This window comes from Seriola lalandi, unplaced genomic scaffold (assembly GCF_002814215.2).
Source record: "Seriola lalandi dorsalis isolate HSWRI2012SDOR001 ecotype SW California unplaced genomic scaffold, Sedor1 jcf7180002054556, whole genome shotgun sequence".
Classification (NCBI taxonomy): Eukaryota; Metazoa; Chordata; class Actinopteri; order Carangiformes; family Carangidae; genus Seriola; species Seriola lalandi.
This window is the reverse complement of record NW_019525109.1, coordinates 154,432-175,977: the sequence shown is the minus strand read 5'-3', so window position 1 is coordinate 175,977 and position 21,546 is coordinate 154,432. Positions and strand designations below refer to the sequence as shown.

At 41.3% G+C, this 21,546-nt stretch overlaps 2 protein-coding genes across 2 annotated transcripts in view; one reads left to right on the top strand and one right to left on the bottom strand.

The window, feature by feature from the left end:
* Positions 1-13,237, top strand: part of mrps5 (mitochondrial ribosomal protein S5) — a 22,882-nt gene extending 9,645 nt beyond the window's left edge. Inside the window, exons 7-12 of the mRNA XM_023415759.2 lie at positions 7,021-7,111; positions 7,634-7,680; positions 8,291-8,348; positions 11,110-11,172; positions 12,106-12,242; positions 12,652-13,237. Coding sequence (XP_023271527.1) covers positions 7,021-7,111; positions 7,634-7,680; positions 8,291-8,348; positions 11,110-11,172; positions 12,106-12,242; positions 12,652-12,876 — 621 coding nt within the window. The 3' untranslated portion in view covers positions 12,877-13,237. The remainder of the gene's footprint in view (positions 1-7,020; positions 7,112-7,633; positions 7,681-8,290; positions 8,349-11,109; positions 11,173-12,105; positions 12,243-12,651) is intronic.
* A 2,760-nt stretch (positions 13,238-15,997) lies between these two features.
* Positions 15,998-20,272, bottom strand: LOC111662001 (myelin and lymphocyte protein). The gene is made up of 4 exons (XM_023415728.2): positions 20,030-20,272; positions 16,690-16,857; positions 16,471-16,593; positions 15,998-16,164 (listed from the first exon to the last, which is right to left on the bottom strand). The coding sequence occupies exons 1-4, from the start codon at positions 20,120-20,122 to the stop codon at positions 16,090-16,092; spliced, it is 459 nt and encodes a 152-aa protein (XP_023271496.1). The 5' UTR covers positions 20,123-20,272; the 3' UTR covers positions 15,998-16,089.
* Between the last annotated feature and the right edge of the window lie 1,274 nt (positions 20,273-21,546).

The following is a 21,546-nucleotide window of genomic DNA, read 5'->3' as shown; positions in this document are numbered from 1 at the left end:
CCCCCACTGTCCACCCCCCCAACCCCCCTCCTTCAGTTTAACTAAGATAAAGAACAAAAGTCTGTTCATTTTTTCATTTTGCCAACCAACACTGATTCAGAGAGAGAGAGAAATAGAGAGAGTTCATTTAGATTCTCTCTCTGTCGTGGTGTATTTTACCTTAATTTAATTACCACTAATGGACCCTGCTAAACTAATGGGGTAATGCCACAAGGTCACACACACACACTGTATACCCATGAAGACCCAATGTGTGTTTTTTTCGTCTTTTTCAGTTTGTGTTTGTCAGTGGTCCTGTGCTTTACTCTGTGTGTGTGTGTGTGTGTGTGTGTGTGTGTGTGTGTGTGTGTGTGTGTGTGTGTGTGTGTGTGTGTGTGTGTGTGTGTCACATTGATAGTCTTCCCCAGCCCTCCTGCCTGCATAAATAAGAGTGGTGTCACAGACATTAGGCTCCCCCCATGGAAACTGACGGATGCTTTTACGGTGCCGTCTCCCTCTATAAATATTCCCCCTGTGTGTGTGTGTGTGTATCTGGGTGCGTGCGCGCCACTATAAATTCAGGCCTAATGAAATGAAAAAGGCTTACTGGAATAAAAAGGCTTGTCTCCCAAGGACGCCGATGCCGGCATGCCATTAGTGCACACATCCAGCAGGAGGGAGGGAGGGAGGGAGGGTGACATAAAGCTGAGGAGAAGTGGAAGAGATGGGGAGAGAGGGTGGAGGACAAGTTGTGAGAGTGAGTTAGGAAGTCAGGAGGTCAGAAGAAAGTAAGGAGAAAAGATGGTAAATGATGTGCCATTAATAATAAAAAATAAGTCTTAAATTGTAGAGAAAGTGAATAATTCAACAAACATATTCCAATATAGAATTCATGAAGAATGAAATAAAAAATGAAAATAAAATCAACTAAATGTATTAACAGAAAATTTATATGCAATATTGCCTCTATTGTATGCTCCGGAAATCATGAATACTGCTGATGCTGTGGAATGGTTTCCACTGCATTTACTCAAATATAGACTGTGGTTGGAAATCTTTCAGAACTGTTGGCAAATAATTTGTTTTAGCACCAAAACAACTTTTTTCAGTGAGCGTGATTTGGAGGAATATGCATCTTATAAAAGAAGCCATACTTTTAAACACAGTCTGCCACATATACTTGGCCTGACTAACACCCTCTGAAATGAACAAAATTATTAGTTAAACCATTAGTTTTATTAGGAATCTGACCGGAGTTTCAATGCCAGATTTTTTTTTTACTTGCCAGTTCAGTGGCTGTGGACTCATCGGAGTTGCTACTGAAACTGTATTGACTGTATTCACCGAAATATGTCTCTTCAGTTTGGTCTGATCTGAAACATTTCTTATACAGGATTCAATTCTTTTTAATTATCAAATTCATAATATAATGATTATATTATTATAAATTATGAGAGATCTGGGTGCAAAAGCTATTTCATGACATAAACATGAATTGCTTGTAACTTGCTGTTTTAGGACTAGTTGTAGGACTAGTTACTTCAAGTTGTACATGTTAAATAAATAAAGGTGATGACAGCAGTAAATTGTAAAAGAGAAAATACAGAAATCAAGATTAAAAGAAACACGATATTAATTATATTAAAGTTGTTCAGAATATTAGTCAGTATTTTCATATGAACAGTGGGTTAAATGAACATCTGTAATATTTAAGGTGTTGCTTGTTGACGAGCTCACAGATAATGATCAGCTCTACGAAGCTTTTTAGCCCCATTGTTTTGGTTTTCCTCATCGCTCTCATCAGCGTCGTTCACACCATCAGGAAGCTTTTGTTGTGATAAAGCCACTGCACTCTACCTGCCCAGCACCAGACAGCAGGAAGACAAAGTTAGTGAGTAGCTTGTGAACATAGTGGAGCATTTAGCAACTAAAGAGACAGATATTCCCATCAGGTGTTGGTGGAGACCAAAAGTAGAGCTAAAAAAAAGAATGAATTTAGGACTTAAATCAGAGTGGCCAGAATTATAAATAATATAATATATAAATATTATATGTAGCGTATGATTTAATCCAATACAATGATTTTACAGTCTAAAAATGTCCATCAAGTTAAATCACACGTCTCAAGCTCAGTGTCAGTAAGAGGTGCAGTCAGTCGGACTTTAAAAAGATGGAAGAGAGAGCGAGGGATGACGGAGAGAAGAATGGGAGGAGAGTGAGAGCGACAGAGAGAAAAGTGATGTTCATGGCCTCTCTCCAGGTGCGGCAGCCACTTGGACAGGACGCTGTGATTTCATTAACAGAGATGGAGCGTTGTCAGTGTCAGAACAGGGGTTTTTGTCCTTTTTTTTTTTTTTTTTTTTTTTAAATCTCTCACCCCCTCCCTGAAGTCAACAACCTTGAAAAGTTTTGCTAAAAGTAACCAGACAGCAGGCAGGATGAGATCAACTCTGCAAGAACTTTCAATTAGATTAGATGTTGTGTTTTAACAGCGCGGTGGAGCCGGCTGAGACATGTAGGCCACTTAATATCTGGAGTGAAATTCACTTATAGGGCATTAATACAACTTGATTATTAATTTGTTAAAAGCAGCTCTTGTGATTCAGGCTGTTGAAAGTTCATATCCTCTCTCATCTCTATATGAAATTTGATTAAATATAATCTTGTTGCGACTCTTTGTGCTTTGAGAAAATGACAGTAAAATACTGTTGCAGGAATCCCATTAACATTGGATTTTTAAGTTAATGGTGCTTTTCTAACTATGTTTGATGTTGTAACTGTTTAACAGCATCAAAGATTTCCACTCCACAGATAGTAATTAAGATAATAGAATTTTACATGTCTTCAATTACTCATGAATCTGCAGATAAAAGCTCGTCAAAGTTAATCTGGTGACACAACTGTCATCAGGAAGAGGAGGGTTGACATTAACCCAGGAACACACTGGGGGGTTTGAACAGGGTAATAATAATTTATAATTATGTGTGTTTATATATTTTCTCTATATAATAATACCCAACTGAGGAGAGCGAAACCTCATAGATTTACCTGTACATATTTTTATACATTATCTTCTGTCAGTGGTTTGTTGATGCAGATGAACAGACTGTGACATCAAGAAGTGTTTAATGCTGAGCTGTTGAAATGACTTGAAGAGCTCCTTCATCACGAAGCCAAATTGATTCTAAATCGCAGCCAAATGCAGCAGTTTCAGTTACATGTGAGAAATTGAATCTGTTTCTGTAGTTCTGTTGTGAGATACTCATTTACACTTTAACCTGGTCAATTTCTCAACAGTGTACGAACAGTGTGGAGGGAGAAAAAAAGACATATTTATAAACTTATTTTTGTCTTTCTCACACACACACATACACACACACACACACACACACACACAGTTTGCATGATTGATAGATAGTTTCTTGAGCCAACATGGGGATTGTTTTTCCGCTCAGTGTTCATAATGAGCTTCAAAAATGTATTTTCAGCATTTTGTTCTTTCTCATAATCCAATTTGATGACAGCAGGTCAGAGATCTCAAATTCATTATTTTAAAACAATATAAAAGTATATTGTGACTATTTTCCAATGAAAACCAACAGATTACTATTTTAAGAATGTCACTTTCATTGGAGTTTATGTAACCAGTCAGTCAGCAGGAATTAAACCTTGACCAGACTTTTATTTTGGTGATCTGGAGCTGAGATTTCAGTAATTATCATTCAGGAGTTTGCGATTAAAAGCAGGAGAGTAGCAAAATCCTATTGGCCTTTTATCCAGGGAACAAGGGCGACGCGAACTTCGATGTTGACCTACAAAAATACGTCACCCCTGCAGCACTCTATAAGTAGGCTATGAGGCATAAAGTACTGATGAATGTAATATATGCAGTTAAAGGTTTCAGTAAAAGTGATAGAAAGGAAGCAACACAAGAATTAAAACTGGCGTCGCTTTCCACGGCTGGCGAGTAACGGAGTAAAATTCGATGATGAACCTGCAACGTTTCTTCTAGATTCTTAAGTAAACAGCTGTGAATGCTGTACAGCTGTTCAGGCTACGTAGCGATAGCAAAAACTAACATATAGCACCTTTAATATGTAACAATTCTTGCATCAGAGATTTGTCCTCGACAGCACTGAATGCAAGAAATCTTTTCAGTACAGGAGTAAATAAATTCTTTCTACTATTCAGTGCGTTTGCAGGATCAAGATGTCGACTTCAAATCCGCATGAAAGAAAAGATGCGAAGTTGTGTCAGAGCCAGTCAGAGAAGTGTCGGGTGCTGGCGGAGGTTTGCGCTCTTGCGGTGCCTGCTGGCTCCATGTGGTGAGAACTCCTCCCCTGCACGGCAGAGTCTAGACGTTTACAGATAGGGAGACATGCAGCAACAGATTGAGAAAATAAGAGATGAAACAGAAGTGAGAGCGAGCTAGAAGCATCCTCCCACCGCCGTGCTGTCGTTCATCCGGCAGAGAGAAACTCAGCCCATCTGCTCTGCTGCTAACGCTCGGCCAAACTGCTGCATCCTAACTGAAAACGAGGCGCGTGAAGCCAAAGGCCTCGACAACACTGGAGGCATTCACACACACTTCTAATAGAAACTGGCTGTAAGCTGCTGCTGCTGCAAGTCGCATTGAAACATGGTGACGAGTTGAATTTTGATTGACAATAAGAAAGATCCCATCTGGTCGAGATCTTTGCAGAGGCCGTGTTTCCTTATTCTCAACACACACACACACACACACACACCCTGCAGCCACAGTATGCAAGAAAAGTGTTGTGTATATGTTTTGTATTTAATTATAAAAACTTCATTAAAGGCATTGTGTGTTTGCACAGTGAGGTAAGAATATGTTTAGAATATGTGGCAGTATTAGGACCTAGTAGAGAGATTTGTGCACTCATGTGTGTTTGTGTGTGTGTGTCGCCTTCAGGGTGTGTATGTTTTCAGTGTTTTGGTGTTTTGCTGCTACCCTGACCCCAATCCTTCTGCTGTGGCCCTGTAGTCAAATTGTAAACCCCCCTTTACTGAAATGTGTGTTGCATAACCAGAGAAGCTGAAGGCAGATCTCACTTTGAAGTTCCCTCAGCTGAAATTCAGCACTGTTCTGTCACTTGTGCTCTCTGGTGAGGATGAAAGCGACGTGGTGAACTGTGTGTTTCGGCCCAGATAAGTCACCGAAAGGCTGCTGCCGCCGATCCCTGCACCAGCTGTACTACTACTACTGATAATAATGATGAGAATGATAATAATCATAAGAATACAGTTTGTTTAAAGAGAACGTTTCAGGGTACTCTAACAAGCTTTACATGAATTAAAATGATCGTTAATAAAGAACAATACAAAACAGAGCCAATATATAGCACACCTGGATTTTTTATTTTTGTGGTGTTTTGAAGTCGTGGTTTCAGCATTTTGAAGAAAGGTTTTATCTTTAGTCCAAGATCTTCTGTCAGAAACACGGGTGTGTTTGTTCCAGTCGTAACTTGACAGCCAGAATGAGGAAGTTCACGTGTGTGTTCAAGAGTGAACAGTGGTGAGACACTGAGCTGTGAATTGCCTCTGAGATAAGTTTTGTGTGCAGCGGGAGAAGATGGAAGTTTAATCTTGGGCTTCTGATCTTTTTACCTCCGCCGAGCAGGTTGTGTTTTCACCTGTTCTGTTAATTCGTCTGCAGGTTTACACTTACACGTAAAGTTCAGGACCGATTTGCACCGAACTTTGTGGAGGGAGGGGTCGTGGAGAACCCATCAAACTCAGGGGCAGATCCTGATCATTTTTTATCTCTTTTCTCTCAAGTCTGGTGCATGTTGTTTGACATTGGCCTTGGCAGAGCGCTGTGCTCTCTCTGTGCCCTTCTACTTGATTTTATTTTTGGCATTTCTAGTTGGTTTTATCATCAGAATGTGAATTGGACGTGTTTGTGCTAAATTGTTTTGCGTGTTTGACTATATGTATAACACTGCACATGCACATATCACACCACACACACACACACACACACATTGTGATTCTTTTGAAGTTAACTATTTTCTCCCAGACGGAGACCTTTCACAGTCTGCTGCTTTTATTTCTTCTCCCAACCTTCCTCTGCATCTTCTTGCTCCTCATATTTAATATCTAAAGAAGCAATAAATCCTCTTTACCTTTCCTCTTCTGTCCTCCTGCCTCCACCCTGCTTCTCTTTAGCTTTCCCTCTCTCTCTCTCTCTCTCTCTCTCCTCCCCCTCCTCTCCTCCTCTCCCCTGCCTTCTTCCCTCTCTTCATCCTTTCTCTCTGACCTGCCCTGTTCTTCTTTCTGACCTCTGTATCTCTTTGATTCCTGTTGTCTCTCTCCTCTCTGGTGAACTCCTAATCACCTCCCTTCCCTTCCTCCGCTCCCTCCTCCTCTCTGTAGTGTATCACTGCTGCCCCCTGGTGTTTTTAAAAGTCAAGCTGCAGGTGGTTGATCAGCCGGTGTGTTTGTACAAGGGAGGACGGAGAAGCTTTTTTTTTTTTTTTCAGCGGAGCAGAAACCGAGGAACGTTATTATAAATGTTAAATGATCATTAAAAGAAGAAAGAAAACATAATCACCCGACAGAGTTTTGATTTCCGCATCGTAAAACCTCTTCAAAATGATTATGTCATGAGAAATTTCCCAAACTCCTGAGCTCATGAAACCATTTCAAACTGTCTGATGTTTGAGATGAATCAAAAAGCATAACGAGCCTGTTGTTCTGTTTCCTTTGCTTTTAGATTTGCCTCAGCTTTTTTCTTGGTTTATGTTGGAGTTGGACATTTTTCTGTCAAACCGCTGATAAATCGACCTCTGTCGATATTTACAGGAGCACATAATGACCAGTATCAGTCATAACATTAAAAAAGCGCTTCTATTCAAAACAAACTGAGATGTGTCTTAATGGCAGTGTCTCTGATATTTCTCGTACTGATGTATCTGCCAGATTTTACTCTTATATAGTGTCAGTTAGTGTGTAATGTTACATGTTACAGGGGGCTAATGTAATGTCTTATATTGTATATTGTTGTTTGGTGTTTTCTAGGTGAAGAGTGTGTTCAACATGACGGCCAAAGAAGGCAGGAAGAGGTCCATCAGCTGTCTGGTCGCCGTGGGAAACGGCAACGGAGCCGCAGGTACGAATGTTATCTTTTTTTTTTTTTCATACAATAAAACATAAATAATAATATATTTTAAAGAGTAATGTGAAGGAGAGGGATCGTTGTTTTGAAATCTTGGAACTGGTTTGGAAAAAGTTCTTTATCTTAACCTCTTGGTTTCTAAAATCATGGAACAGAACCAAAAAAATGATTTTGACAGTTTCACGGTGTCGGAAACATTGAAAACACGGGGAAGTGCAGGAAATGGTTTTGACATTTTTCACACTCATCATCAGAAGTGAGCGGCAAAATAAAGTAAAAATGCTGAGGGAGGTCTTCACAGACTCCTGAGGTTCACCTGCCTCACGGCGGCTCATTATGAATAACACTCATTTAACCGCATCTGGAACTTGTAAATCTGGCTTTAATTGGCAACATCCCTAATAAATAACACAGTGAACTTTCCTTCATGTGATATCGTCTCTTGACCGTGACTGACGGTGTTCGTCACTCTGCTCTCAGAGGTGTTTTAAAGCTGACTGTCCTCCCTCCCTCCAGGCTTCGCACTGGGTAAAGCAGCAGACAGGAACACAGCTCTGAGGAAGGTGAGTCAGTCCCTGTTTTTGTTTATTTCCTCAATTTGTGGAATTTCTAATGTCTGTTTTTTGGATTTTAGATTTAAATAAAAATGAAGTCAAACAGTAATGAGCTATATTTTATTGTCGGGGTAGAAACAGTATTTAGACTTTAGACAAAAATATCTCTCTCACTAAATCTCCTCAGTAACCCAGAATACCAATAAGCCTCTCTAATGCTCCTGAGTTGCAGTAGATTATACCACATTATGATTCATTGGATCACATTTACCATTTAATGGTGTAAAATCCACAAACCAACACAACAATAACTGAGTCATTATATAGATGAATTAACACGTGTTGGCGCCCTTCACATTTCTGTCTTAACTTTTTGTTAAGTGTGAGATATTTACCTGAGTTTGATTCAGTCCAGGTACATGAGCGAAGTCCCAAGATAAACTTAACCCACCGTCTTCTATTCAGTTCACTTTATTTATTTATACCACTATAATTTATCTGTAGCTACAGCAGCCAGCAAGCTGCCCAACTGGAGCTAACCCTTTCTCTCTCCTCCTCTCTCTCTCTCTCTGTGTGTGTGTGTGTGTGTGTGTCTCTCTCTCTCTCTCTCCCTCTGCAGGCCAAGAACAGAGCCATCCACTACTTGTACTATATAGATCGATACAACAACCACACCAGTAAGTGAAGTGTGTGTGTTTTCTCCTTTATTTACTTTTCCCTCCTGCACCTTCCCCTCCTCCTTCGACTGTTCATTCGCATCCTTCTCTCATGTCTTCTCCTTCATACAGTTGTAGAGACGGACAAACAGCTGATTCCACAAGTTTTAGTCCCCACTCTGAATTCACATTTCAGTTTAGTCCAACAGCACAGCCTCATGCTGACCTCTGCGACTCTGACGCTCTGCAGGCCGAACTTGTGAACATGATAAGTTGAGGATACGTAGTAGAAACTTCATATTCTCATCACAGGTACCTCATATGGAGCAGATGATCTGATTAGATTTTGCTGCGCCTTGCTGCATAAACTTTCATAATTTATTTATATTTTCTGAGAAATGGTGTTTTGTCCATCAGTGTCTTCATTTGACGACTCAAAATACTACAATACCCATGAGCTTTAGCTGCCGTTGCTGTGAGGAAGGAGCCGGTTAATCAAAGCAGGAGCTGAAATATAGTGCGGCACGTGCAAACACTAAGGACTAGATGTTTTCTAACACAGCTGGAGAGTTTCCAACTGTGAGCCATGGAACATTTCCAATGAAAAAAAATAAAAAATGAGACTGGGGGTCTTCACTTCCAGAACCAATGGTGCCCGAAATAGGCTCTCCCACTTCACAACTCTATTTCTCCCACCCCTTTGGTTGCCCCACTTCCAGCTCTCTCTCTCTCTATCCATCTCTCGTCATCTCCCCTCCGCCTCCATCTCTTTTCTAATTTTCCTCTTCCTGTCCTGCGTCCCTTCCACTCCTCCTGTCCCGCACCATCTCCTCCCATCGCCTGCTTGTTCTCATACAAGCGACATAATCAGAAGAAAAATGGATTTATGGAAAGAAAAAAAAGGTGCAAGAGTTAAAATGCACCGCTTGTACTTTCTCATTGTAAAACTCCATTTGGCTGCTGCCGCTGCTGGAGAGCAAAGCCAGAAAGATTAATGGCATATGCGTGAGTCATCAGCCTCCACCGCGCCCACCGGAGGAGAAAGTTAGCTTCCTGCTTTGGCCCGAAACCAGACGAGAAGTGTCTCTGTGTGTGTTTGTGTGTGTCTATGTGTGTGTTTCCACACAGTTTGAGCTGTGGTATATTTAATTTTTCGCAGGCCCATAGATAAAAAACAGATCCATATGCCAGCTCGCACTGTGTGACCATCTGCGACCTGTCTGAACCGTCGTGTGATTGGTTGTTTGTTTCCTTCCTCGTCCTAACGCTTGAAGACAAAGACATTTAGAGGCTCGTGTTACTGTTACATTCCTCTGTTATCTTTGTTGCTCACTCGACAGAGTTCCAGGCAAAGTTGCAGGATTTCCGACTCCTCGTTGAAATCCAGCGGTCGGATCAACAGCAGTGTTGACTCATGTTTTGGTGACAGTGCAGATCTGGGATTTTCAGCCACCAGATGATTAACAGTTTTAATCATCACTTCTGCTTGCCCCCAGCGCAGTCATTAAACGCGTTATACCCGGTTTGGTAAAACAAACCTGATAAACAAACAGAAAACACCGGGGAAGCTCCAGGTTGATAAAGCTGGAGAACTGTGCAGATCCGGCAGGTGTCTGAGCTCCACACACCTTCCAGTTGTTGTCGTTGTTGTTGGCGCCAGTGCTCCCGCTCTCACAGGACCAGGGTTGTTTTGTGAATATTTGTGAATAGTAATATTTGTGGCCTCTGTGATGTTCAGCTGCAGTTAATGAACAATACAAAACCAAAGTGAATTTGAATTCATGCAGAATGTTTGGATAATGTTTTGTGTGAAGAAAACAAGATTGTTTGTATGAAAGAGCAGCCGAACAAACAAAGTGCAGTCACTTCGGTTCAAGTCAGGTTAGACTGTCGGATTGAAAAACAGTGGAAACAGTCAGAGTTACTGGATATTGAAAGATCATGGAGTAATTTGCCTTTTGTTTTTCTTTTTTTTTTATGTGCTCTGACTTTGTCGCTGTTTGGATCTGTGAGTCACTCATGACACAAAAGACACACACACTCTGTTCCAACTGAGGCTGGACCCCCTGCAGCCACAGCAAATGTTTCGCTCCTTCTGTGTGTGCGTTTCTGCATGAGTGTGCGCATTTGACATTTTCCCCAGCCGGATGAGCAAACCTAATTCTCTACCTCTTTTAATAATTTTGTCCTCTCTTTCGTTTGTTCCCTCCATCCGTAACTCCTTCCTCTCTTCTGTTGCATCATCGCAGTAACAGAATCCTAATTCATTAAAGTGTGATAAATTCCAACTGGATGTCTAGAAGGATGCAGGGCCAGCAGCCATGAGATGTTTTAAAGCGATGTGACACCACAACAAGATTTTAACCTGAAGCTGTGGAGCTGTACAGTCCTCTCAGCCTTCAATCAGCAACACACAGCTCCCACATGGGGCCAGTGTGTGTGTGTGTGTGTGTGTGTGTGTGTGTGTGTGTGTGTGTGTGTGTGTGTGTGTGTGCATAACTAAAGAGCCGCAGCTGCTGCAGTGAGCAGGAGACGCTGGCATGTGGAAGGACATCTGGTGGGCAGGTAGAGAAACACAAGTCCTGAGGGAGAACAGGAAGAAAAGATGCATAACAAAACACAAGTGCGTTCACTTGGAAATGGCACAAAATACAGGAGTGTAATTCGACTTTGTGGAATCATTTTGTGGGTTTATTGTGCGTCAGCTCGGCTGTTTGTTCCCTCTCTGTCCCCGCTCTACAGTCAGTGAGTGTAATCCGGTTGTTGTTTTCCTCTCCAACAGTTTATCATGATATTGAATCCAAGTTCAAGAGGACGACGCTCCGCATGAGGAAACAAAACAAAGGTACATCTGTATTCATTCAGCATTTAGTTGCCAGGACTGAGGTTAAAGGATAAGACTGGCGATATTCTAACCAACAGTGCATTAGTCCATCTCCCTCTCTATGTTTAGTTGCAGCCCCAAGCCCTTTCATTCCTGCTGGAGACGTTAAACAATGAGTCATAAACATAAATAGAGGTCTATTTTTTTTTTTTTTTTTAAGTTCAGCAATTTCCCAAAGCACCTGGTCACTGTGGTTTTAAGATGTTGTTAATCAAACAGAAATATAAAGTGCATTTATGGGGACTATTTTCAGCTGTGGATTAATACACATTTGGTGCTCTTGTGGGTATTTACAGCAGCAGAAAGGAGTAGGCGGCATTGACTCAAAACAAAACACAGTGCCCACTTTCATCATAATGATGGAACATGATGGTGCAACAGTGTGACTCACTGATGTGTTTTTAATAGTTATAGTTTTTAAATAACCTCTATCAGGTCAGATCATTGGATATGGTTGATTTATCCTTTAAGCTGTAGTTTTACTCAGTGAGGTTGGTTGTACATGACGATAAATACTTGGAGATGAATTCTAGGAAATGATTTGTTTTACACGTCTGTGTCCAAATAGTTTCCTGGAAAGAAATATGTCATCTGGTCCAAATTACAGGGAAAGTAGGAATGTATTTAAATAAATGCTCCATTTAATACCATTGATTCATTATTTGTTTATTATTGGAATCTGTGTTCTCTATAAATGTTGAGATGTATGATTTATGTGCATCTCAGCTGACCTGCTGTGCACTGACTCATACTCTTACACTTGAAAATATAATACATTTATAGGAAGTGCACTAATATAATAATGTCTCTATTTTGACAGAAGACTTTATATTGTCCACCTGTAGAGTCCGGCGCTGGTGACGTCAGTGCGTCTCTCTCTCTGTTTCTCTGCAGGTTATGGTCTGCACTGCCACCGGGCGGTCATCACTCTGTGCAAGCTGATCGGCATAGAGGACATGTACTGCAAAGTAGAGGGATCCATAAATTACCTCAACATCACCAGGGCCCTCTTCACTGGATTAGCCAATCAGGTGAGGTCATGTTGGCATGTGGTGGGGCGTGGGGGTCCTTAGCTTTAACTGCTACTGGAAAAGCACCACTCTCCCTTTTATTTTCTGAGTCACAGACAACAAAGCAAAGTGCTGTGCAATAAAGCGAGGCCTGAAACATTTTGTTAGATCTTTATAAAGCAGGTGTGTAAAGGTGAGTCATCTCATTTTACGCAGGTTTTACAAAAGCGTGTGTGATCTCTGATGATGCTCAACTAGCTGTTCTTGCTCACTTTTCAACATCTTTGTGAATGCTGTAAACACACCACTTCACGTTTGTCCCCAACAAGTTCAGAGATCGGAGCCTCAGCAACATCTGTCTTCTTCTTCATCTCTTATTATTATTCCTGTCTTCACTAACATCCCCCTCTTCTTCTTTGCCACCCGGCAGAAAACCCACCAGAGTCTGGCCGACAAGAAGAAGCTCCACGTCGTCGAGTTTCAGTCGGAGCGAGGCCCGCTGCCCACTGTGGTGGCGACTCCTAAAGACGGGGCACAGCCCGACCCAGAGCCCACGGACGAGATCCCCAACACCCGGCTGCACTGGGACGACGTGCGAGCCACCCAGGGGACCAAACGCTCGATCTGGGCCGGTGTCAAACGCACCATCTGGTAGGACGGGAGTGGGCTGATGACTGGATCAGACCACAGGACAGATGATTGGACCGATAAAGGCCAGAGGTGTCTGATGGAGGGTCCGATTTATGTGTGGAACAAAAACTTTTTTTTTTTTTTTCAAGCAGAATTTCCAGTTTTCAAATCTGTGATTGTTTTGTCAGCTAAGGACTTAAGTTACACGTTAAGTTACACGTCTCAAAGTGAAAACATCTCATTTATAATGACAACTCTCCAGCTGCACCCCACAGAGGCCGATATTCACACTCAGTAAAATATTAATGCCCTAGATATCGATGTTTGAATTGTTGGAATTGTTCAAAAATACAGTATAAATAAAATATAAATGTAAAAAAGCTTAATTCATTGAAAGTGATTTTTCCCTCAACAGCTGACCTTCACACTGAGCTGCTGATTGTCTGGATGGATGGATGGATGGATGGATGGATGGATGGATGGATGGATGGATGGATGGATGGATGGATGGATGGATGGATGGATGAATGAATGAAATTGAAATATCAAAATTAAATCTGAAAGGGAGCCACACAGTTAACGCCTGTAGTCGGACACTGATGATCAAGGACAAAAACAATGACTCGTTCAGATACTTTTCCCACTTCAGTTGTGGAAATGGGGTAAAATAGTTTTTCTTATTTCTGTTTTCTTTCCACATAGTTGAATTAAAAGATGGATACTGCTCTGATTTTGGTTCACTAACCTTGAAGCAAATAATTTGGTCAGTGAAAAGATTTATGTATCACCACTTCATTTTGATCTTTGATCTTCATTGTGGATGTTCTCAGGGCCGCAGTGTTTTCTGACTGCTGCTAATCTATTATTACATTCACTGCACATCTGCAGAGATGAGCTGAAAGATGAAGTTATTGATTGGACTCGAAGGCAGCCGAGCCACGTCGGATCACAAAGGGAGCGCAGAGCGCTGCTCAAGGACACGACACCAAAGAAACAGCCGTTAGCAACATGCTTTTCATGTTGAGCAGCAGAGGTGATATAACACCGCTAACCATTAACCACGGGAGCTTGTTTGTTCACTTCATTACATAGAAGATGTGTACACGTGTAGGATGGAGTTAATTGCTGCAGGATGTTGTTCTAGTTTTCCTATCCACATTCAGATTGGGAAAGGTTAATCTAGACGCCAACACATGGATTAATCATTTGTGATTCTTTAAAATATGGTTCCTTTGTGTCTGTATGTTCTAGAAAGAGTCACCAGGGGGAATCCTTGCTCCATCTACTCCACTGAACCCGAATCTAAATAAATAAAGCGAGAAGGAATGAGAATATGAGGGGAAAAGACAGACGTCATGGCACATGTAGATGTGATCTGGAGCAAGAATTGTGGCGGGAAATAGAAGAGACAAGAAGAAGCATAAGAGTGGACTGCACATCTTTTTTTCTTTTGCTTTTTGAAATATAAGCTCGAGTGGCTCCAGCAGGCAACGTAAACTAAACACTGAATTCATCGAACAACACTAAGAGTCTACAGCTGTGTTCACATCTCTCTAAGACTGTGCTTAGGCACAGCTAAATGCTAATACCAGCATGCTACCAATGATACCGATAACGTAGGTGCTACAGAGTCAGTCAGGTGATCATCAGGAGGGTTCATCCTCTGGGGGCCATGAATGTCTGCATACAATTTCACATCACAGTTTCTTTTTTCAGTCGCTAAATATTCTCAGAACTGCTTCTTCTCCCTCTCAGTTGTTCTTCCTTCACAAACATCTTGCCAACGTGTTTTTCTGCAGCTCAGCCTCTGAACAAAGCTGCTGTAATAGTTCCAGGACTCTTATCCTGCTTATCGACTTTCAATATTGAAAAGAACGGGGTAAATATTTACCCACTGTTAGATGTGTGACTGGCTTTGGAATTACACAAGACCAACGGCGACGCTGTAGGTGGACCGCAGGAGGAACCTGGAGCATATTGAGCAGTTGAACTAAAACTGAAATATTCCCAAATGACTCTGAAAATTAAAATTAAATCTCTTAACGCTCTGTACGCAACTCCAAAGCGGACTGTTTGATGAGAAGAACCGTTCAAGACCAAACGAGGCGTCAGATGGACTCTCGTCTCATCGGTGGGAGATCTAGGCTCTGCCGATGACGTGGCCTTCGTCTTGTACACACACCAGCACCAAGATCAACCTGTAGAAAACAAGAGTTGATGATGCTAAACATCCCAGACTCCTCCACCGATCCAAGAAGACAGGACGAACCTGCCCGCAACTGAAGAGTTCACCTACCGAGGAAGCACCGTCAGACACGACGGAGGAGCAGCCGGGCCTGAAACGCCAAGTCGGGGCCAGTACAGCACCAGCACCAGCACCAGCACCAAGCTGAGAAAGACGAAAAGTCTACGGAAAAAATACTGCAAGAATTTCCAACCAACATCTACTCCACCAGTGCAAAGAAGACAACATGGCCGCCGTCATCATGAGAAGGCGATGGCCACGTTGGGGTTACATCAAAGTGGATCAGTGAATGAATTTGTTCAAATGTAGTGGAGCAAATGAAATAAGGACACAGCAATGTTTACACCTATATCTTGTTTTAATCTCGAGAATACAAAAAATTATTTACTATTTATCAACTGTAAATTTCATAGGAAGGTCTTATAAAAATACACTTCACCGTCCTTTAAGTGCTGATCATTTTCTGATGTTAAATTCTATGACAGAAAATACAAAATCTAAAAATGAGCAACTAACTCTTTATAGTCACTGCAGAGAAACAAAGGTCTGTTAGTCAGGTAAATATGACATGTAATAAATGACCATTGGCTCAAAGTGTCGTCTGGTAAAAATAAGAAAACACTGAGCTGCTGCGTCACAGAGCGACTGCACTTTGACCAGTTTTAGACTGTAAATTATACATTTCATTTGTTTTCATTAGAACAAACAGGATGACATTTCTAGTTTGCAGCTCTTGTTTCTATTGTTCAACTTTGTTTTTGCCTGCATGCGTTAAATGTTTTCTTTTTTTCTTCCTCTTTGTTCTTCATCACAAATCTCCATCTACTCAATACCTTCACTGGACATTATCACGTGTCCCAAAATGGGGTTTAAATCCTTCATTGTTAATCCGAGCAGACTGAATAATTCCACTGTACACACACAAGCGCACACACACACACACATTCACACAGGACCACTTGGACACACAGGTTTGTGGATCAGCGTCGCTCTTCAGAAGGTTTTCCATCGGATGGCGGAGAGGATGGCGTGGATGAAGTAGAGCAGCGTGGCCACGTAGGCGAACACCTGACACACAGACGCACATTAATAGAAATGAATTGCTCTTTTGCACTGCCTGCTCTTAAAGGAGTAACCTGACATTTTGCAAATGTATACTAAAGTTATCATACGGACATGAAATCAGATTAGCATATTGAACTGCTCCTGTAAACTCCATCGTAGCAGCTGGAAGTGACTTAATGTTATTTTGACATGTCACCAATTTGATGTGAGCAGTTTTTCAGAGGAATAAGAAAGAACAAAGAGTAAAATGCCTTCAGGAGTGAGTTTTTCACTAATTGTCTATATGTCCGTCTTGAAATCGGTTCTCACCACAGCGGCGATGTCAATCTGGTAGATTCTTAATTCGCCTGCTTTATTCAAGAAGGTGATGTAAGCCAAATCCACACCTGCACTGAGGTAGAAGAACGCTGCCAGGCCGTGGTAAGCCAAGTCCTGGACACAGAAAGGTAAAACAGAAATATTTAAAGACTCTTTCTCTTCTCTCTTTCTCTTCATTCCCCCATCTCATGAACTCTCCCTCTCTCTTACAGCGGCAGCCCAGGCGGAGCCGCTCTTATGGCCGTCGGCAGCGAAGATGATCATCCAGAGGAAGGTCAGGACGAAGCAGAAGACGGAGACGAACATCACCCAGCCCAGAGGGTTTGGTGGGTCCACGTGGGTCGACGCTACCAGGATCCAAACCAGACCGCCAAACACCTGCAGAGCGGAGGGCAGCTGTTATGGTGCGACAACTTATTACGGCCTAATGCCGTCACATTTAAAATCAGTGAAGCGCCTCTGAAGAGGTTTTATTCAGGGGCATGTTTGCCTTTGTTGTTGAGAGATAAAACAGGAAGTCCGGCACTAAGATGATGACATGGTACACAGCTTAGACCACTAGGCGACATAACGGCCCTTTTACAAGTTGTGTATAAACCAAACATCCCTCCAGAGACGCAAAGCGAAAGAGTGAAGCTTGAAATTAGAGGTTTCGTTTTCGAGAATGAGTTGAGAATATATGCTTATGTAAGTGAAAAGACTATCTTCAAATAAGACTTTGACAGATGATATAGAGGAATGTGTCGAGGTGAAGTCTCAGAAACCGACACAGTTTGAAAATAGGTTTCAGCTCAGAGCCACGAACCTCCACTATGATTTCTTATAAAGATCATCAATAAAGCTGAGCACACGCTTTAAAAGTTCAAAACGTGCTCAGTAGTCAAACGTGTCAATGAAAAGAGAACGAAAGTCTGAAAGGTATTTAGTTAGGAATAGAGCGAAGAGATGTTCTGTGCAAGCAGTGTTTGGGAAAGATGTAAATCACTAAGTGTACAAAGACTCTCAGATATTTTCATGTGATTGCCCAAGTTCTTTGCTTCTCGCTGTTGAGTCAAACCAAACTCCACCCATCTGGTGTCTGTCCAACTCCTCCATCTTCTCCTCTATTTATCCATCCTAAATGCCTCATTCCCTTTGTCTCACTGTGACAGTAACTACAGCGAAGAACTGAATCCTTCAGTCGGTCTGAAATGTTTTTCTGAGATGCAGTGCACTAACTCCCTGAAGACATGAAATCCTCCCAGCAGCAGCAGCAGCAGCAGGAACGTGTCTTTATACTCTTGTTTTCTGCTCCTCTGGCGGGATATTTTCCCCAGAACGACCTGCAGACGTACTCGGGCCGGGCTGTGATCATTTTATGATGTCACCTTTTTAAAGCCACCTCGGCCGTGACGGTTTAGAAACAGATGGAGGGAAGGATGCGGTGTGCAATGAGAAGATATTCCTATAATCGTGATTGTGGTGATGATGATAACATGTTGGCTCATGCTTCAGTACCATTATTTTGACTGGGACGGGGTGTGATAGGTCACCTGTGTTGTTGATCAAACAGGACATGAATGCAGGCTGTGTAACAAAGCTACACAAGCATCAAATACTATTAGCAAAAAGAAGAATCACTGGATTTGCATTAACTATAATTTGAAGATTGAATTTTTCAATAATAATCCCAGCACGAATCAAGAACCAAGAATCAGCAAACCAAACTTACAAAAGACAGAAAACAGTGTATAAAAGCAAAACTATAAAATGTAAAAGCAAAATCAAAGAGAGAGACATGAAAAATTGGTCAAAATACAGTGTGTGAATAATAATTCAGGAGGCTCAGAGGCCACATCTCTCCGAGTGTTGGCTAACACTTCTCTTTACTCCCTATGTGTTGGGTGCTCTGAGTTCAGGTTGGGTAGTGTTTAATCTGTCAGCTTGCTTTAGATGGAGTGCTAACCACATCCAAATAGTCTGAACTCTCTGGAATTCATAGTGTGATACTGTGTCACGCCCGACTGAGCTGATCCTATGAGCATCTAAAATAAAAGTTTGCGAATAACCGGATCCAGATCTCAACACGGCTTCTCAGCAGTTTATGTGTCATGTCTGATTTGAAGGTGGAGGTGAGGTTTTTGACATGTAGTAGCGCCTAAGAGCTTCGCAAATGTTTAATGATGAAGGGAATCAGCCAGTCTTCCGGGAATTATGTTCACCTTCGGCTTGAGTTTTTTTTCCCCATTACAGGGGCAAGGTTTGTTTTTAATGAATGAAGCGCTGCAGGTTTTAACAGCAGCAGGTTTTGGTTAAATGTAAATAAACACGTCTGAAGTCACTGGGACATTTTTCTGTATTAAAACAGACCAGGATCTTTCCCCAGTCGTAAACTAAGTGATGTGAGTGTCTTTTCATGACCATAAAAAAGTCTGATAATGCTGATGGAGAATGAAAAGAGTTTCATCATCACATCTGCATAAAGCATCATACTGCAGCCGCAGGAACTGAACTGCCAAAGGAGATCATCAGTGAAGGTAAACTTACAGCCCTTAAACAGATAACAGCTCAAATAAACAGACATACTGTATAAACTGAAACACTTTCCTCTCTGCACTTATTTTTCGAGCCGTTATCTGAACAGTTTCTCTCTTTTGTCATCATCCAGGGAGAAGAAGAGTTGGCCGCATTCTTTCTTAGATCAGTAGCACAGGTACAATACGAGTGAAATGTGAGATGTGACTGTCGGGGGGGTGACGAGTACGTTTCATTGTCTCCCATTTCACCAAAAAATGCACCATTTTCTGTAAATTGCATCAAAATCAATCTTCAGCTACACATTATATTTATGTGTAAATTAAAAAAATTAAAGCAAATTCTAGTATTTTTTTATTTAGAGATCAGCATCATGAAGTTATCACATGAGCTGTAGCAGATGAATTCATATTCATATATAATAGGTGCTGATTTTTTAAAAATGCCATATATATACAGTTGCTCATAAAGTTGGTATAAAATATTTTTCACCTCTTTCCATGAAATGATTGTGACAGTGTGATTTATTTCATTTCACCTGTGTAATTGGGACACATAATGTAATCATTGCACCTGGTCAAAAGTGATTACTGATGCATTTAAATAGGAATAAACAGAGGATCATGTCTGAAAACAAAATGATTCCAACTTTATGGGCGACAGTGTTTTTACATTTTGAGGTAAAAAAAAAAAAAAAAGTTAATTATTTGTCCATCTCTCAAGTGTAACAATAACTGTTAAATACAGTGTCTACCAATTTTTAATATTTTATCATATTTTAGGACGGATAACATGTTTTACGTTTGAGATCTTTACCGTTTGAACAAAATTCATTGTTCATTGTTGCCATGAAAGAAATTTATGGCAGTTTGGTGCAATATTTCTTGTATCTAAAATACTTAAAAAGCAAATCAGTTAAAACAAAAGAAGAAAAACTGAATAATTTTGAAAATCACAATTTCAAAAATATGGACAGAATCCCGTGATAATTATCTTCAAGGTCAGCTGCTGTGTCCTCTTGTCGTTGTCCACTCACCAGTTCAGGCAGGTAAAATATATCCGGGGCTGTGGTGCATATCCCCAGTCCGCTGGGCAGGCTCCCCATTGGCTGAGCGGTGGTTGCAGCCATCTCTGCCTGTTCCTTCACCCAGAGAGTCAACGGTGAGCGTCCTGCCTTCTCCTCTGAACTAACGGAGCTGCAGCAGGTGTTCCTGCCCCTTATAGGAAAGCTAAGTTAACACACAAACCTGTTCTGCTACTGTGCCAGAGAGATGCCTTTCCCAAAACAGCTCTTTTGCGCTGGACACACCCTTCATCTCACAGCACCCAAGGCTACCTGGTGGTTAATGTGAGCATGTGAGCTGGGGACCTGTGAAGGGATTTTGATACAAGCAGCGGAGGAATTTTTGTGCCCACAGGCAGCAGTAAAAGCTGTACAGCTGAAATATCTCTGTTGTTACCGTTGGGTAAAGAAACACTTCACTGAGATTTAGGTTGCATGAACTTTATGGCCCTTTATGTTAGCGGAGTGCACACAGAGGCTATAACAAGAGTTTCTTTTCAGAATAGATATCATGATTAGCTGTACAGGTTACTTCTTTGTCAGGTTCACGTGGCTTCACTTTAAAGCTGCACTAATCAGTATTTTTAAGTTGACAGTTGATCAAATGAGTGCGGTGTGAATCATGTCACTTGTGGTCACCCAGCTCTGCAGTTCTCCTCAGTTTCATGGAGCATTTTCGCTTTTTTTCTGCTTATTGTTTTGGTTTTTATGACCAACAACTTTATTGTTTTCGTTCACACTGCTCTCATCAACCCGTTTCCAGCCACAGCACATCAGCTAAAAGAGCTTTGATAAGTCCTTTCTGCACCACCTGCCTACCTGCACTAAACGGAAGACAGACACATGGAGCATGAAGTCCGAGCCAGTTCCCTCAGGAGCTGGTGGAGACCAAACCAGAACTAAAAAGACAGCGAGCTTTGGCCTCACCAGAGCTAAATGACTTGTTATGTAAATCAGCAACTGTCTGCTAACATGTTTGTCATATCAATGTTGTATTTACAGTTTATTCAGCTGCTCCAAAGATTGCTCCACATTTGGCAAACAAATGTGTTTTAGTGATGCACTGACACAATACAAGCTAATCTATAAAATTATGTAGAAAAATGAAGAAAAAGAGAAGCCATGGCTCATCTTGTCATGATATACTGTTTTACTCTGGATCGCTGTGTTGGTAAAAACCCAAACACAACACAAAAATTCAGTATCTTAATATTTACATACAGAGGTAATTAAACCAGTGAAGTTACTGGGTTTGTGAGTTTTTCACCTTCAGATATTGGATTTGTTGTATTTGTGGTAAATGCAGCTTTTTTTTTCTTTTTTTTTTATTACTGGAAACCATAAATATTCAGGTTTACTATCCGGAGAAAAACTTGTCCTGGGGCTATGTAATACCAAACCTATCTGCAGGTTCACTAACCTGTCGTTACCTTTTACAGAGAGCATGGATGCAAATATCTTAAAGGCTCCATATCATTCAGTCCACTCTG

Excerpts from the sequence above, each read along its gene's own strand:
- LOC111662001 (XM_023415728.2), bottom strand. The coding sequence starts at position 20,122 with ATGGCTGCAACCACCGCTCAGCCAATGGGGAGCCTGCCCAGCGGACTG. Across the intron at positions 16,594-16,689 it reads GCTCCGCCTGGGCTGCCGCT|GACTTGGCTTACCACGGCCT; the intron begins GTAAGAGAGAGG and ends TTCTGTGTCCAG. Across the intron at positions 16,165-16,470 it reads AGATTGACATCGCCGCTGTG|GTGTTCGCCTACGTGGCCAC; the intron begins GTGAGAACCGAT and ends TCTGTGTGTCAG.